This window comes from Penicillium odoratum (genome assembly GCF_028828045.1).
Source record: "Penicillium odoratum strain IBT 22623 chromosome Unknown utg000005l_segment0_segment0, whole genome shotgun sequence".
In the NCBI taxonomy this organism is placed as follows: Eukaryota; Fungi; Ascomycota; class Eurotiomycetes; order Eurotiales; family Aspergillaceae; genus Penicillium; species Penicillium odoratum.
In genome coordinates, this window is record NW_026643147.1 from 3,060,320 (window position 1) to 3,075,162 (window position 14,843).

The following is a 14,843-nucleotide window of genomic DNA, read 5'->3' on the forward strand; positions in this document are numbered from 1 at the left end:
CCGCAAAGGTTGTAATAACCACCTGGAACACAATGTCGGACTCAAAAAAGCCATCCATTCCCTCTTGGCAGCGACAGTCTAGTTCGTCCGGCGATCAACCTCTATCACAAGTACCCTCCCCATCGCCGAGCTCCGACGATGCGCCCGCATCCACCTCAAGAGAAGACCTGGTCAATCAAGCAGCCCGATTTCTAGAGGATGAATCGATCCGCGAATCCTCCACAGACCGAAAAGTAGCCTTCCTCGAATCGAAGGGGCTCAATCCTGACGAAATCCAAAAACTCCTCGGCGTCTCCCGAAACCTGGAGGCGACCAGCAACAACGCAAGCGCAACCGAGGACAACGCACAGGAAACGCCTCAGACCTCCTCTGCTAGTGAAACGGAAGTCACACCTTCCTCTGTCACAGCGCAATCTTCATCTCCCTCATCGCCACCTACCACAATGTCTCAACAGCATCCACCATCCGCCACCTCCCCAATCGCAAAGCGCGACGAGCCTCCAATCATCACCTACCCCGAATTCCTCTTCGAGCCCACCAAGCCCCCTCCTCTGGTAACAATGCAAAGTGTCCTGTACACTTTATACGCCGCTGCCGGTCTCGGCGCCAGCATCTACGGCACAAGCGAATACCTCGTGAAACCAATGCTCGAAAGCCTCACCAGTGCGCGCCACGAGTTATCAGAGAAAGCCCAAGAGAATTTACAAAAGCTAAACGAGAAACTCGAGAAAACCGTTTCTGTAATTCCACCCCACCTCACAGCCCGAAGAGACAGCGAGGAAGACGAGGAATCTGAAAGTGTAACCTCCGATCCGACAGAGTTATTCCATCGAGATATGGGGACTCAGACTACGCCCGATGTCTCGGGATCGTCGTCGCTTGAGTCCGCTACAAAGGAAGAGAAGACTGCAGATGCGCCGTCTATCGCGGTGTCGAATCACATGAGCCGGTTGGAATCTATTAAGTCCCAGTTGAAGGAGATTGATGACACTGAGAAGGAATCGAGTACGTTGGATGATGGCTTGCGGTCGAAGATGACCGATCTGGGTCATTATCTTGATGGGTTGATTTATTCGACTCCGAATTATACAGCTGCTGGGAGCTCGTTTGGGCTTTATACTGGGAGCAACAGTACTGGAGCAGATGGGAGTTCTGGGGTTCGTAAGGCGGAGGATGAGGCAATTGCGAACTTCAAGGCGGATATTCGTGGTGTTAAGGGTGCGTTGTTGAGTGCGAGAAACTTCCCTGCTAGTCGGACTGGTCGACTTGGAGGGTTTGCTGGTTCGAGGTAAAGCTCCTCCTCTTTTTAAGTCTTTTAAGTTATTTTCTTCCTGTTCTAGAACAGCGACTTGTTCATATCATGGCTTCACATAGCGTAAATGTACATCTGGGCAGTGGAATGGATATGATAATTTCCGACACATATATGCAAGGGGAAAAATTTCTATACATAGTGCATACGTGAGTCTCATATGATTCCTTAGCCCTATCCGATAGTAATCTATTCTAGCCATGAAACCTATACATCTAACCTACCGAGTCATCAACCCGTCAACGGCATTAAGAAAAACAAGGCACTTTTGATCTCACAAGCGTGGTTTATCAGACTAGATCCCGAGCACGAAGTGAAGGAAAGATACGCAGTAATAGTAAAATGAACAAAGAAAAAATAACATAAGGAGTCCAAACGCTCTATATCAAGTCCTGGCCCGCCAATATTTGGCCAGGAGTACATATTATCATGCCCTAAATAATCTGCGACTGCGAGGGAGCCTCCTCAGGTCGCCAGGTAGCCGAGGACATCTGGATCAGATATTTCACACCCACCTGCGATTTATATTGTTAGTTGAATGCGTGCTGGGCTTTTAAACGAATGCTTACCAGTAGGCCGCTGAGTTCATCGCCGTTGTTGATCAGGAGATCACCGTGGATCTTAGTAGCAACGTCATATCTGCGCGCCTCGACGGCTTGTGCCAAGCCAACAAGCTTCTGCACAGTTTCAGGCTTTAAGGTCTCGTTGTTCAGACGATCGAAAATCACATTCAACGACTGTGCAGACCTCTGAGTTTGCTTCTTAAACTTCTCCGGTGCGCGAGGCTCAAGATATTGCATTTTAGGGTTGAGGATCTCGTAAATTGGCAAGGCGTTTTGAGGGATGTGAGAACGATCTCCCGCAGCTAGAATTTGTTAGTAAAATAAATCTATTCACCGCGAGGTGTTGACTCACGATATTTGAGTTCTGCAGCTGCAGGGGGAGGAGTGGGTGCCTGAGACTGGGCTGTACCAGGACGAGAACCCTGGGGTGGGGGAGGAACCGCAGCTCGAGGCGGAGGGGGAACAGCAGCAGCTGGCGGCGGCGGGGCAGATGCATATTGGTTTGGCGGCGGAACGGATGCATATGGGTTAGGCGGCGGGGCTTGGGCATATGGTGCCCCGGTAGCGGCTCCAGCCTGGGGAGGCAGCGGGCCACGGTTCTGCAATTGGGGACTTGCGGCCTGAGCAGCCGGGCTGGGTGCGTACCGGTTTGAGGGCGGCGGCATGCTTGGCGGGGCATTGTAAGGCGAGGGTCCCCTGGGAATTGACGCAGGCGGAGCCATGTGGCCTACTGGTGGGGACGTGGGAAGAGTAGCGTATGGGTTGACTGGCGGTGGCGGAGAGGGACCAGGAGCAACACTCGACGTCAGAGGCGATGACACGCGAGGTGGGAGAGTACCGGCCTTGGGTGGAGGGGGTACAGATGGTGCGCGCTGGCCAGCCGCGGGCGGGGGCCCTTGAGCGAGAGGAGGGGACTGGTTGGGGAATGGGGAGCTAATGGTAGCAGGCGCAGCGGGAGTACTACGACGCGACACCGAAGGCTTCGCGAAACCTTCAGGCAGATCATTCCATGCAGGAAGGCCGGTGGCAGTTGTGTAGGTCGTGATGGTGTTGGCGGGTGACTGATTGCTAGCGCGTGGAGGAGGAGGAACACCCGTAGCCGCAGGCTGTCCACCGAACTGAGCTTGCGGAGCGTACGACACTGGCTTCATACTTTGAGCAGGCTGGTAGCCACTGCCACCGGAGAGCGAAGCATATGGGTTGGCAGGTGCGGCGGCCGGGGGAGCATAGGGGTTCACCGGCGATTGCTGCTGCTGAGTTCCAAACGTCGCTGCCGGTGCTGGAGGAGCATAAGGGTTGACGGGCGACTGGGTGGGAGCGTAAGGGTTCTGGGGCGCAGGAGCTGCCGGGGCTGCAGGGGTAAAAGTCTGCTGCGGCGAGTAGACATTAGGCTGCTGCGGCAGGGGCTTGAAGCCTCCTCGTGCTGTTGTGGTAGCAGCTGCCTTCTGCGGAATCTGTCTAGTAGCAAGTCTGATGCGGTTTCGAGCGACTTCGGCCTCGGGGTGCTTCTCCGGTACAAGGTCAAGGTACTTCTGAGCAATTTGGAGACGGCCATGGGTAGCAACGACATCCGCATACTCAATGTACTTCTCGTACAAGTTGCCAAGACGCCAACCAGATTCCTTCGTCCGCTCCGTATCTTGGAAGTTGGTGACCTGTCGGAAGATGGTCACCTTTTCGATCAGACCCTGCAAAGCGCGGACGTGGATAGAGAAAGTAGAGTTGTCAGCATCATCTTCAATGCCCTTCTGCTCGTTCTCGCGCAACTCCTCAACCCAGATAGCGACGACTTTCTCGAGTTTAGAACCGGCAAGGTAGCAGAACGAGGCATCCTTGCGAGCACTCTTGTCATTACTACTCTGGACCAGCTCCGTAAGACGGTCTCCGAGAGCATCACAAAGGTCAGGGAATTCCTTCTGGTCAGCAAAAGTACACAGTGCAGCCATAACCTCCTTCCAGTTGGAAAGGTCGGCATTGTATACAACATCCCAGAGGTTTTTGCCCACAATGGAAGCAAGGAGACGCATGTAGTTAGGTCCACCAGTCTGCTTAGAGAAGTAGTGCTCCTGAGCCTTTGCGATGCACTTTTCACCGCCACAGATGGCAATCATGAAGGCATCCGACATGCGGTCCTCTTGAAGAGCAACATCAAGTGCCTTCTCGAATTCTCCCAATAGCAAAGAGCGAGTGATCTTCTGCTCTGCCTCGCTCTCCGAGCCACTGAAGATCTGGAATGGGTTGTTTGTCTGGGCACCCTTCGATGCAGTGAGTTCCGAAAGGAAGTTATCGGTATCGGGAGTAGCATCAAACATTGATTGAAGACGCTTGTGTTTCTTGGCTTCAGCCTTGGGCTTTTCGGCGGTACCGTTGGTCCCATCTTCCTTCGCACCCAAGCCAAGCTTTGACAAGCTATCGGCGGCTTCGTCAGCTGATTGATCTTGGAAGCCCAGGTACTCGACCAGGCCCTTTCTAGGGTTCTCAGAGAGCAAAGCTTCGATGACTGTCCAGTCGGCCTTCTCCTCTTCAGTTGAAGCACCTGCGATGCGAGTCTCGCAGAGGCTCCGAAGATCACCCTCTCTCAGAGCAGCCTCGAAGGTTTCCGTGGCATTTCCGACGCTCTCGTCAACCTCGAAAGGAGTAATCTTAATCTTAGAAGCACGCGAGCCACTTTCTGAAAGGCCGATGGACACGACGCGGCCACCAAAGCCAAAGGAAGCGCCACAGGGGCGCTCGAGCCAGCGAGGAGGCTTGGGAAGAGAGAACTTGGAGACTTGGGGTTGGGACTGGGCCTTAGCGAAGAAGTCCTCGCCGTCTAGAGCCTGGTTGTGGTCATCGATGGCCTGCGACGTATCGGTCCGGGTATTCTGAAGGGTCTGAACCGAGATCTTGCCATCAAAAGACGCAGTAGCGAAGAAGTTGGGGTTATGGGGGTTCCAGCGGGTCTGGAAGGTCCAATTGGTGACCACGGGGAATTCGCCGTAAGCCTCGCCGGTTTGCGGGTTCCAGCAGATGTTGCGATTATCTTTACCAGAGGATAGGAGGAGGTCTGGGTCTTGGGCACACCAAGAAAGTGAAAGCACACCAGATTCGTGGCCCTTCAAAGTACGCTCGGGGGCATGCGAGTTACGCAGATCCCAAACATAGATCATCGGGTCTGACTCGAGGGGAGTGGAAGTGATTAGCTTGGTAGGCTTCGCGGGGTCCCAAGCAACGGAGCTAACAGCCTTTCGGCCCATGTTGTTAAGGGTAAGGGTCTCCTTCTTCGTCTTGACATCCCACACCGTCACGAAACCGGCACTGCTACCAGTAACCAAAATGTGAGCGACCTTCTTGTTCCAGTCCAAACACTCAATATCATCTGTGCGGGCTGCGTTGTTGCCCAATCGGAATGGGTTATCGACGTTGTTCAGATCAGAGAGGAAGAGCTCTCCCTTCGCGCCACCGGTGGCCAGGAGGTTCGAGTGCTTAGGGTTGAATTGAAGTGCCTTAATAGCACCTGAGTGTTTGGTAGTTCGTGACATCAAAGAATCGCTATAATCTGTCAGCCATAGCCATCTAGAGGAGTCCTAGACAAATGCTACCTACCTCGATCCTGCAAGTAGCTTATCGGCGCTCCACAGATCCAATGCACCATTCTCAAGACCACCCGCAATAACACCACGCTTGGTGTCATCGTAATCAGACCAAGCTAGATCGTTGAAACTAAATAAACAATTCAATTAGCAAAAGTGATAACTCCAAGCTTTGAAAGGCTGCCAGGATGTCATACCCAGCATCAGTCTCGATCTTAGCCAGTGGCTGTAGCTCCTCACTAGCGTCCTGGCGGTCCAACCCAAGATCCCAAAGCTCGAGGCAAGTCTTGTTAGAGAAATCGACATCAACAGCACCCGCCCGAGTTCCTGTGGCAATCAATGGAGATGCAGCACCAGGGGACCAGGCAAAGGTGGCCGTCCTCGGGATTTCCCTTAGACGGACCATGACGATGGTGGATAGAGAGTAGTGGGGGGGGAGATAATTAATTTTTAGAAAAAGAAAAAGATCATAGACGGTCATCCAATAAAGATCAACAAATCCAAATCCCACCCCTGTACATAAACTAGGACAACGGGGGTGCGATGCTCTACTAGACAATACCAAGTGGCCTCCTGGACTCTTTGGAGGGACCGGGGAACATGCACTAGTCCCAATCAGGCACTCGCCAAAACACCCCCGAGGATGCCGCACGTGATATCAGTTGCTCTTCCATTGTGACCCAAGAAGTCAACCACAACTTTGCGTCTAGACCAAGCACTCTGACATCAACTCCATAAGCTGCAAATTGTCTAGCTGCATAACTTTACATTCGACTAATCCAACACGTTTCCTCGACCCGGACCTGGACTCGAAAATCTCGATATCATGAGTGAAAGCAACCGACTGAAGAGCACCGTTTATGTCGGCGGCCTTGACCAGGCTGTCACAGCTCATACCCTCGCAGAGGCATTCGTGCCATTTGGTGAGGTTTTCGACATCTCCCTTCCCAAGCCAGATCAACCGAACACTGGCGACGTTCACCGAGGCTTCGGATATGTGGAGTTCGACCTCCCGCAAGATGCCAAAGAGGCAATCGACAACATGGATGGCAGTGATCTTTATGGACGGACGATCAAGGTCGCTGCAGCGAAGCCACAGAAGGATGCCAACGAGGGCCTAGGCAGCAAAACTGCTATTTGGGAACAGGTACGTGGATATCTACAATATCAGATGAATTCCTAAGTTGCATGTGTCGCATTGATGCTAATTGACAATTTTCTTACAGGAGGGCTATCTGGCCAAACACGCCGTCAGTGAAGAAGACCGACAAGCAGCCGAGGAAGCCCGAGAAGCAGGCAATCGGCCCCAGGACCCAATGCAAGGATTGGAACAGCTTGACGTCGCTGGGCCAAAGCCCGAATGAAACGCGCAATATTGATAATGGCCATGACGATTATGAACCACAAACGACAGTACTATTGCCGGAAAACACACCAAATTCACCACGAAGCCGGACTATGTACACATGCTCCGGATCCGAGCACGTCTTTTCTCTCCATTTTATATTTTTTGGGCTTCGGATTGTTTCAAACAATACAGCGACAAAAATTCAAAAGAAAATTGGGATCGCATTCACAGAGCTTAAAAACATGATGGTACATTTAGTGCTCGCGGCTCTCGGGGCTGTTGCGGTAGAGACGCAGAGTCTTGTCGGTCATGAGCTTCTTGGTGCTCGCGTAAATGGCGGCGCCGACGGCAACACTGTTTGAACTAGATTAGTCTGGGTAGCAGGAAATTATAAGACAATGGGGCAAGGTGGGTTGCAGAAGGAAGAGCGAGGGAAACATGAAAAGTTGTGTTGCGTAATGCATTCGTCACGGGATAGATCGGATAAGGTCGTATAAGAGAGAACATACCCAAGGACGATACCTGAATAACAAATGAGTTGTTAGCGAATTGATTCTCATTGTAGATTGACATGTACTGGCAAAAAAACGTACCGAGAGGGATCAGCTCCGGGGGACACTTCTTGATCATGCGGAGACGTTGGGAGATAGTGTGGGCTAGATGAAATCTAATTAATACAATTGTTCCAGTCATGAGCTCCCCGCGTGTTGATGCGGCTCGTTGCCCGATGACTCCAGGGAGTGGTGGTGCATACCGCTCTGTCCCTCCTTCTGCAGACAGGAGTTAGTAGCCGAAACCCGATCGTATGATCCCGAGGTAGGGGCAGTGAACTTACGGGCGCCGGGTTGAAGAGAGCCCGAGAGGGCTGCATGCGCATAACCTGAGAGGGGTACATGGTGTCGGTGGACAGTGGTGGAGTATAGGGTGAGAAGTGGGAGAAGATGAGGTTGGAGTCGAGCTTTCCAAGAGCGTCGTTCTGAGTGGCTCGGGTGTTTTGGGAAAAGCGAGACTCTCAGTGGCTCTCGCTTGACCGCCCGCGGTCATACCCGGCACTTCACAGCTTCGATCACCCAACGTCCACTCGTCCTCTGCCCTCTCCCATCCTCGCCCTCCTCTCCCCTCTCCCAATTCACCGTTGATTATTCCGTGTTCTTTGCTTGAAGCTACACATCGTCAAAATGGGTGCCATTCCTGAGTTCGATCCCGAGGAGCCGCAAGAGACCAAGCCCTTCAAGTTCGTGACTGGTAAGTTCGAACCCCCTCTCCCGCGGTAGTGGGAGAGTCAATCTTCGAAATTTTGAGTCAATGGCTAATATTATCGCAGCTGGTACGTATATTATCGATTTTCTGTCGTTGGAACGCATTCCCGGGACACTTCGCGATGGGTGTTTCCGATCGGCCGGGGCATCATAAGATTAACATTTTTCGATGCGACTACAGGTTACGATGCTCGTTTCCCCCAGATGAACCAGTACGTCATCTATCTATACATATAACTGTCGTGAGATTGTACCTAATTTTCGCCTCCAGGACCAAGCACTGCTGGCAGAACTATGTCGACTACTACAAGTGTGTCAACGCCAAGGGCGAGGACTTCCGTCCCTGCAAGCAGGTAATTTCACCCTCTACGTATTTTCTAGGTGAAGAGCTTCTAATTTACTTCCAGTTCTACCACGCCTTCCGTGCTCTGTGCCCCAAGGCTTGGACCGACCGCTGGGATGGTCAGCGTGGTACGTTATCAACCCCTGGAAATCTTTGCATTGCACACACTAACGACCTGAAACCATGAACAGAGGCTGGCAACTTCCCCGCCCACCTTGACCGGTAAATAATCAACAACTACTTGTGTTGGTTACTTGGGCTCAATTTTTGGTGTATCGACAACTATCAATGTACTCTACCTGGTCATGCGGGGATACATTTCCTTTCTTCCTGATGTAAACCTTCTGGCTATCCGAGAAGGGGTGTTTATAAACTCGCCGTTTCGCAAAGAGAAATTTGTTTGATTAGTTGATGTGCCAACGTAGTTCCGCTTTTGCCTCGCTAGACTGATCAAGTCCCTGATTTTTGTCTAGCGCTTGGGAGCTTAGTAACCCATCTTCCTGAGAGCTTTTACTACTTTGAAACTTGGTGGTACGTAAATTGTTACTCGCGGAAAATTGTCTAGATCTCATTCAGGTTAATCTATGTCTATGTTAATTCAAATTTCCAAAGAAAAACAACATCCAAACACCCTGTACACGGGAAATGCAGCCCCCAATCAATAGGCCACAGCTTGATACAACCATGGCGCAGTAGTAAGACACGTTCCCCTCAGAATGCAGGATATGTACAAGCCAAATTTGCTCGTATGGGCACGGTTGCTCTGCCCAGTATGGTCATAGAGGGGAAAAACGAAACAAGGTTGTATATACGGGGCACGATGAGTGTAGATCAGGTAGTAAAAAGCCCCCAGGAAAGAAAAGAGGAAGTAAAGAAAAGTGCAAACCTCTATAGATCCCAATATAGATGCCAGCTTAAATGTCCTTCAATTTTCTGTAGAGCTTTTTGTGCTCCTCCAGGAAAATGAATGTAGCAATGGTATGAGGACCCAGGCGAATAAAGCTAGGCACCCAACCACGGAAAGTCCAGGCAAGGCCTTCTTTGCGACAGATATCACGCAACAAAACCGGAATGCTGTGGCCGCGGCTCTCGGCCGGCGATGCAGTCATAATACGAGTCTTGATAACATCCACGGGACTGCAGACAGTTGTCGCGACAAATCCAGCCATAAACGAGGCTGTGAAGTGAGTGCCCAGGTTGTCTTTCATGCCGGCCTTCTCAATGCACATTTTCTTGAAGGTATCGTACGAGGCCAGTTGCGAGGCGGTCATGAGCACTGCGCGGGTGGAGTTCGGCCACACGCCGCGGAATAGAGAGCCGAAACCTTCTGTCTTGGTCATTTGTACCAGTCCGTGGAAGGCATTGCGGTAGTTGCGGCGCTTCTCGATTGGCAAGGAGGCATCGTGTTGCATGCGCACGTTCATCACGTCGGCGGGGTTACCAGCGAACCCACCGATGAAGCCTGATACGGTGGAAATTCCAAGTAGAGTCATGATGCCTGGAGGGGCGGGTGGTGTAGAGGAGGTAGGGTCGGGTTTTGTGAGGCGGTTCTTTAGTTCTTCGTATATACCGAAACGGGTGGTGGAATATGTTATCTGTCGTAGAAGGGCGGCGGAAAGCTATAATCCGAAGGAATCAATTGACGTCTGGTTAGCTTCCTGTGTAATCTCAACACGGGGTGACCCTTATAGGATCACCGAGTCAGGGCATTGTCACGGAGCTGTACATACACCGCTGTATAACCCTGTGACACCATTATTTTTCACGATGTGTCCAAATGTTCCCAGCATAGACTTTGGCGCATCGGGCGCCCGTGTTTGTAACCGGACCTAGAATGCGACGAGATTCCATTATCAGCGATGGAGTCCGGAGGTGGCGATTCAGGGTCTGGGCCTGAACTTTGGGGAACCTGAAAATACCTTGACTGTAGAAGAGTTAACAAAGGAATCATCTCAAGATTGCAATGACACCTACCCAGATCTAAGGGGTGCGTAACAGCCGCCGCAAAACATGAAGCCGAACCTCCAAACCAGAAAGGGTAATGCACTTTTTGCGACTTGGAGGTCGACACAGGCGCCACTCGCGATTGAGGAGCCTGTATTAATTTGCTGTCTGCCATATCTTCCTATTTCTCAAACAAGGCTCCCGTGGAGGGACGTTGAAGAGAAGTAATTATAAGGGGAAAGTGATGTACAGAAGCTCATCTAAATTTGCAAGAAAATCGCCAATTCGACCGTGACCTTTTTTGACGTAATTTTGGATCGCAAAATACCGGACACAAATCAGGTCGCCGAATCCATGGCTATCCGCGGCGTATCTTGACCAATCATACCTTGTGCCTGTGAGGATCCTGGCGTTCTACACCAATCAGAATATCGGTTTTCCTGCTACTCCGGTGAATGCCTGTAAGGGACATACCATTGTCACTAGCCATCGGAGGCATAAAGTAGTTCCGCATTAACTGACATTTCATGATTGTATACAATCAAGCTCATAGGAAGATGAATACCGATGTCATGTTACCTACGGGTGATGTACCTACGGGTATATTCGGCGGAATTACGGATGTCTGGCGGGCGCAAGGATCGGGTTACCGAGGGACGAGGGGTTCAAAGTTTCACCCCTCCATGCGATTATCGGTGGAGAATTAGGTTGAGATTGGGTAATGAGCTTGGCTAGCCCACTATTCTGGCCTGCGGTGTACTTGAGTATTACTTGTGGACCTCGTGGGTAGTTACTGTTTGCAGATCAAGTGGTCTATCGGTTGAACTTTGTGAAGCCGGATGTACTAGATAGACGATAACCTTCCAAGGTTGAATGAAACGGTAGTTGGAAGAAAGAAGATCTTTCAATCAGGGTTCTACCAGTCAATATAAAAGATAGTTTTAAATTAACCTAAGCGCTCGGCAATGCATGCTAGTACCTAGTTGGGCACGCGCACTTCGTAGTGTATGCATGGCACTATATGAATATCAACATCGAATGCAAGTAGCCAATATTATCAAGGGAAGTAGAGAGCATGTTATACTTAATGAATGAATAGATTCTAGGCTATGTACTGGATTCTCATAGCACTCGTATATCGCATATTGCTAAAATCCTCCTTGGCCGTCCCCACCCAGTATGTCGAACAATATGCACGTTTAAGCTTTTGCATGCTCTACTCACTATAATGGATGCCATTTAAGATTTAATTATAGTCCATTAGCTACTTGACATATTCACCACATCATGTAATCGCGTACAAGTGCAAATTCTAAAGGACAAGGTCCACAGCGGCGATGGTGATACTTCGGCGACTCATTTCCCCGGCCCGGTATGTTTTTGAGATTCCAACGGTCCAACAGAACGCAGTATCAACCAAGTCCCAGCAATGCGATTATTTGCGACAGGACGCGCCCTGCGTGCCAGCAGCGGCCGCTGGTCCATTGCAGCTACCCGTCCCAGACTCCCAATTCCGCGCATCTCCCCATTCCATGAAACCATTCCAGCTATCAAGAGAGACTGGAGCTCCACGACAGCTCTCCGGGATTCCAACAAAGCTAGTGCACAAACATCCAGTCAGACCCAGGCAACAAGAAAATCCCAATTAATCGAAGGCACAACATACCCCGCCGATGAATGGACCAATACCCCCGACCAAATCCTCTCCCATGTTGGCCGACGCCTCTATCTCGACGAAAACCACCCTTTAGCAATCACCCGCAAGCTCATCGAAAGTCAATTCCCTGCCCCGGTATTCGGCAATCACTTCGAAAAAAACCCCGTCGTCACTACGAGACAAAACTTCGATGTTCTGGGTTTCCCGCCGGATCACCCGGGCCGCAGCCGTACGGATACGTACTACATTAACGACAAGACCGTTTTGCGCACACATACAAGCGCCCACCAGCAGGCGTATTTCCAGCAGCTTGCTCGGAATGAGAAAACGCGACCCGAGGAGGTGGGGTATACTGTAATTGCGGACGTTTACCGCCGAGATGCGATTGATCGTAGTCACTACCCGATTTTCCATCAGATGGAGGGCGCAATGCTTTGGAAACGACCGGATACTGATCCACTTGGTCATTCTGCGGAGACTGCCGCGAAGATCATGGCTGATGTGGACTTGATTCCGCGTCATGATGTTGTTGTTGAGGACCCGAATCCTACACTACACGCGCAGCGGAATCCGCTGCAGGCGGAGCATCACAGTGAAGAGGAGGTTGAGGCTATTGCGGCACATCTGAAGCGGTCTTTGGAGCGTATGGTTATCAAGGTCTTTACGGAGGGAAGTAAGGCTGCTGCTGCTAGCTTGGGTGGTGCCGCTCCGGAGCCTCTGAAGGTGCGCTGGGTTGAAGCATACTTCCCCTTTACTAGCCCGTCCTGGGAGATGGAGGTTTTCTGGCAGGGCGAGTGGCTTGAGATTCTTGGGTGTGGTGTTATCAAGCAGGATCTGCTGATCAACTCGGATGTGCCTAATAGAGTTGGCTGGGCGTTTGGATTGGGCATTGAGCGTATCGCCATGCTCCTCTTTAATATTCCTGATATTCGTCTCTTTTGGTCTCGGGATGAGCGCTTCCTCTCGCAGTTCCGCGCTGGAACAATTACTCGCTTTGAGCCCTTCTCTAAGCACCCTGCTTGCTACAAGGATGTTGCTTTTTGGTTGCCTCCTGCCGCTGTGACTGGTGGAAGCAGTGCTGCTGGTGGGGGAGTACCTTTCCATGAGAATGATGTTATGGAAATTGTTCGTGGTATCGGAGGTGATCTTGTTGAAGATGTTTCTTGTATTGACGAGTTTACACACCCCAAGACTGGACGGAAGAGCATGTGCTACCGCATTAATTACCGCAGTTTGGAGCGGACTTTGACAAACGAGGAGGCCAATGAGATGAACGACAAGGTTCGGGCTAAGCTTGTTGGTGATTTGGGTGTTGAGTTGAGATAATTCAGGCACCGTTTAACTGTACTATACCTTTCATATACTCTTCTCACTTGATTCCCAACCGTTAATCGGAGTTGCGCCAATCCTAAAATAGATGGAACTCACTCCGCTTTCCGTGCTGTGCACCGAATGTATTTTAGATCAGTCACTGTCATCAATCAAACCTTGACTGCTCTGACGCGGCATCCTTACGAGTATCCAGAAAGCTCCAATGAGATCGTTGCGAGGTAGATATACCTCTAGGTATCCATGGATGTAGTGTAATATACAAAATATGAGGAGAGAGTTTTCAGAGACAGAGATTGAAAACAGGGGATAAACCACCCCAACACGAGACAATCCAGACGCCTCCAGTCACATGCAACAAGGGTGTGTCATACAGATCCACGAAAGTCGCAGATATTAAGGAAGAAAAGTTTTCCGGACCCAATAGCAAGCAGAATCCAAATGCCAATCCCTATCGTGATCATGACGTATGATATATGGTACAGAGAGGAAGAAATAAAGAGGAGAGATTATGGCGAAGAGAGAACTTAGGCGTTCTTGACAACACCAACCTTGGCGGCCTATAAAGAAGAGTGTTAGTAAATGTGCTACAGCTCCATTTTACACGAGAAAAACCTACCCGAAGAACCCGTCCGTTCAGGCGGAAGCCCTTGCTCTGAGTGTACATAACGTCACCGTCCTCATGGTCCTTGGAAGGAGCCATGAAAGTAGCCTCGTGCAGGTTAGGGTCGAACTTCTGGGCCTTGCCCTCAACCTGCTCGGCGGGGTCGAAGCGCTCAAGACCGTGCTTCTGGAGGGTGTTCATGAGGATGTTCTCGGTCATCTTGAGACCGGCGACAAGATCATGCAAAGCCTTGTTCTCTGCAGTCTGAGCAGCACTGAGCTGGTCCGCGGGCACAGCCAGCATGGCGCGGTCCAAGTTGTCAATGCTATCCAAGAGATCCTTGGCGAAGCGCTGGATTGCGAAATTGCGGGCACCATCCATATCGCGCTTGGTACGTTCCTGAAGGTTACGGAATTCGGCGACGGAGCGCAAGTATTTATCCTAGAGGAAGTGACGTATGAGTAACTGGATCAAGCTTATAGGATAAAAGTCAAGCTAGTAAGAAGTAGTTACCTTCAATTCAACAATCTCCTTCTCCTTAGCCTCAAGCTGCTTCTTGACGGGATCCTCGGCCTCTACATCTTCGGTAGCGGTAGCTTCGGCCTCCTTGTTTTCGGTGGAGTAGGAACGGGAGAAGGGTTGAGGAGCGAATGGCCGCACAGCGGCGGGCAGACGTGTTTGGAACGGTGATGTCCGGCGGAGAGCCAATGGCGCGGATGTGGAGGAAGAAGCGGACAGGACCGAGCGGGCGGCCTGAGCTTGTCTGAGGAGAGTCCGTTGGAACATTATGTGAATAGAAATGGAATTGAGTTGTTGAAAGGTTAAAGACAAGAAGTTCGGATGTTATCGTTGGGCAAAATTGGATCCATCATCACCTGACCGCGGGAAAATTAAATTGCTGGGCCGAGTTCC

At 50.9% G+C, this 14,843-nt stretch overlaps 8 protein-coding genes across 8 annotated transcripts; 4 read left to right on the top strand and 4 right to left on the bottom strand.

Moving 5' to 3' along the window:
- Nucleotides 1-32: 32 nt before the first annotated feature.
- N7520_006685 (peroxisomal membrane protein PEX14) lies at nucleotides 33-1,292 on the top strand (the record flags this gene model as incomplete). Its single annotated transcript, XM_057140619.1, has 1 exon — nucleotides 33-1,292. The coding sequence occupies one exon, from the start codon at nucleotides 33-35 to the stop codon at nucleotides 1,290-1,292; it is 1,260 nt and encodes a 419-aa protein (XP_056994625.1).
- Nucleotides 1,293-1,746: 454 nt separating this feature from the next.
- sec31 (putative protein transport protein (SEC31)) lies at nucleotides 1,747-5,853 on the bottom strand (the record flags this gene model as incomplete). Its single annotated transcript, XM_057140620.1, has 5 exons — nucleotides 1,747-1,827; nucleotides 1,882-2,177; nucleotides 2,228-5,406; nucleotides 5,461-5,577; nucleotides 5,645-5,853. 5 exons carry the CDS (start codon nucleotides 5,851-5,853, stop codon nucleotides 1,747-1,749), a joined length of 3,882 nt encoding a protein of 1,293 aa, XP_056994626.1.
- Nucleotides 5,854-6,273: 420 nt separating this feature from the next.
- On the top strand, nucleotides 6,274-6,811 carry N7520_006687 (Nucleotide-binding alpha-beta plait; the record flags this gene model as incomplete). Its single annotated transcript, XM_057140621.1, has 2 exons — nucleotides 6,274-6,594; nucleotides 6,674-6,811. The coding sequence occupies 2 exons, from the start codon at nucleotides 6,274-6,276 to the stop codon at nucleotides 6,809-6,811; spliced, it is 459 nt and encodes a 152-aa protein (XP_056994627.1).
- A 238-nt stretch (nucleotides 6,812-7,049) lies between these two features.
- On the bottom strand, nucleotides 7,050-7,690 carry N7520_006688 (uncharacterized protein; the record flags this gene model as incomplete). The annotated part of the gene is made up of 5 exons (XM_057140622.1): nucleotides 7,050-7,149; nucleotides 7,305-7,317; nucleotides 7,389-7,451; nucleotides 7,550-7,565; nucleotides 7,631-7,690. 5 exons carry the CDS (start codon nucleotides 7,688-7,690, stop codon nucleotides 7,050-7,052), a joined length of 252 nt encoding a protein of 83 aa, XP_056994628.1.
- A 283-nt stretch (nucleotides 7,691-7,973) lies between these two features.
- On the top strand, nucleotides 7,974-8,623 carry N7520_006689 (cytochrome c oxidase subunit VIb; the record flags this gene model as incomplete). The annotated part of the gene is made up of 6 exons (XM_057140623.1): nucleotides 7,974-8,040; nucleotides 8,120-8,122; nucleotides 8,236-8,266; nucleotides 8,326-8,407; nucleotides 8,462-8,525; nucleotides 8,589-8,623. The coding sequence occupies 6 exons, from the start codon at nucleotides 7,974-7,976 to the stop codon at nucleotides 8,621-8,623; spliced, it is 282 nt and encodes a 93-aa protein (XP_056994629.1).
- A 688-nt stretch (nucleotides 8,624-9,311) lies between these two features.
- On the bottom strand, nucleotides 9,312-10,516 carry N7520_006690 (uncharacterized protein; the record flags this gene model as incomplete). Its single annotated transcript, XM_057140624.1, has 4 exons — nucleotides 9,312-10,016; nucleotides 10,128-10,226; nucleotides 10,317-10,321; nucleotides 10,372-10,516. The coding sequence occupies 4 exons, from the start codon at nucleotides 10,514-10,516 to the stop codon at nucleotides 9,312-9,314; spliced, it is 954 nt and encodes a 317-aa protein (XP_056994630.1).
- Nucleotides 10,517-11,770: 1,254 nt separating this feature from the next.
- N7520_006691 (phenylalanine--tRNA ligase) lies at nucleotides 11,771-13,324 on the top strand (the record flags this gene model as incomplete). The annotated part of the gene is made up of 1 exon (XM_057140625.1): nucleotides 11,771-13,324. The coding sequence occupies one exon, from the start codon at nucleotides 11,771-11,773 to the stop codon at nucleotides 13,322-13,324; it is 1,554 nt and encodes a 517-aa protein (XP_056994631.1).
- Nucleotides 13,325-13,854: 530 nt separating this feature from the next.
- Nucleotides 13,855-14,717, bottom strand: grpE (mitochondrial nucleotide exchange factor MGE1; the record flags this gene model as incomplete). The annotated part of the gene is made up of 3 exons (XM_057140626.1): nucleotides 13,855-13,887; nucleotides 13,947-14,372; nucleotides 14,445-14,717. The coding sequence occupies 3 exons, from the start codon at nucleotides 14,715-14,717 to the stop codon at nucleotides 13,855-13,857; spliced, it is 732 nt and encodes a 243-aa protein (XP_056994632.1).
- Nucleotides 14,718-14,843: the final 126 nt, after the last annotated feature.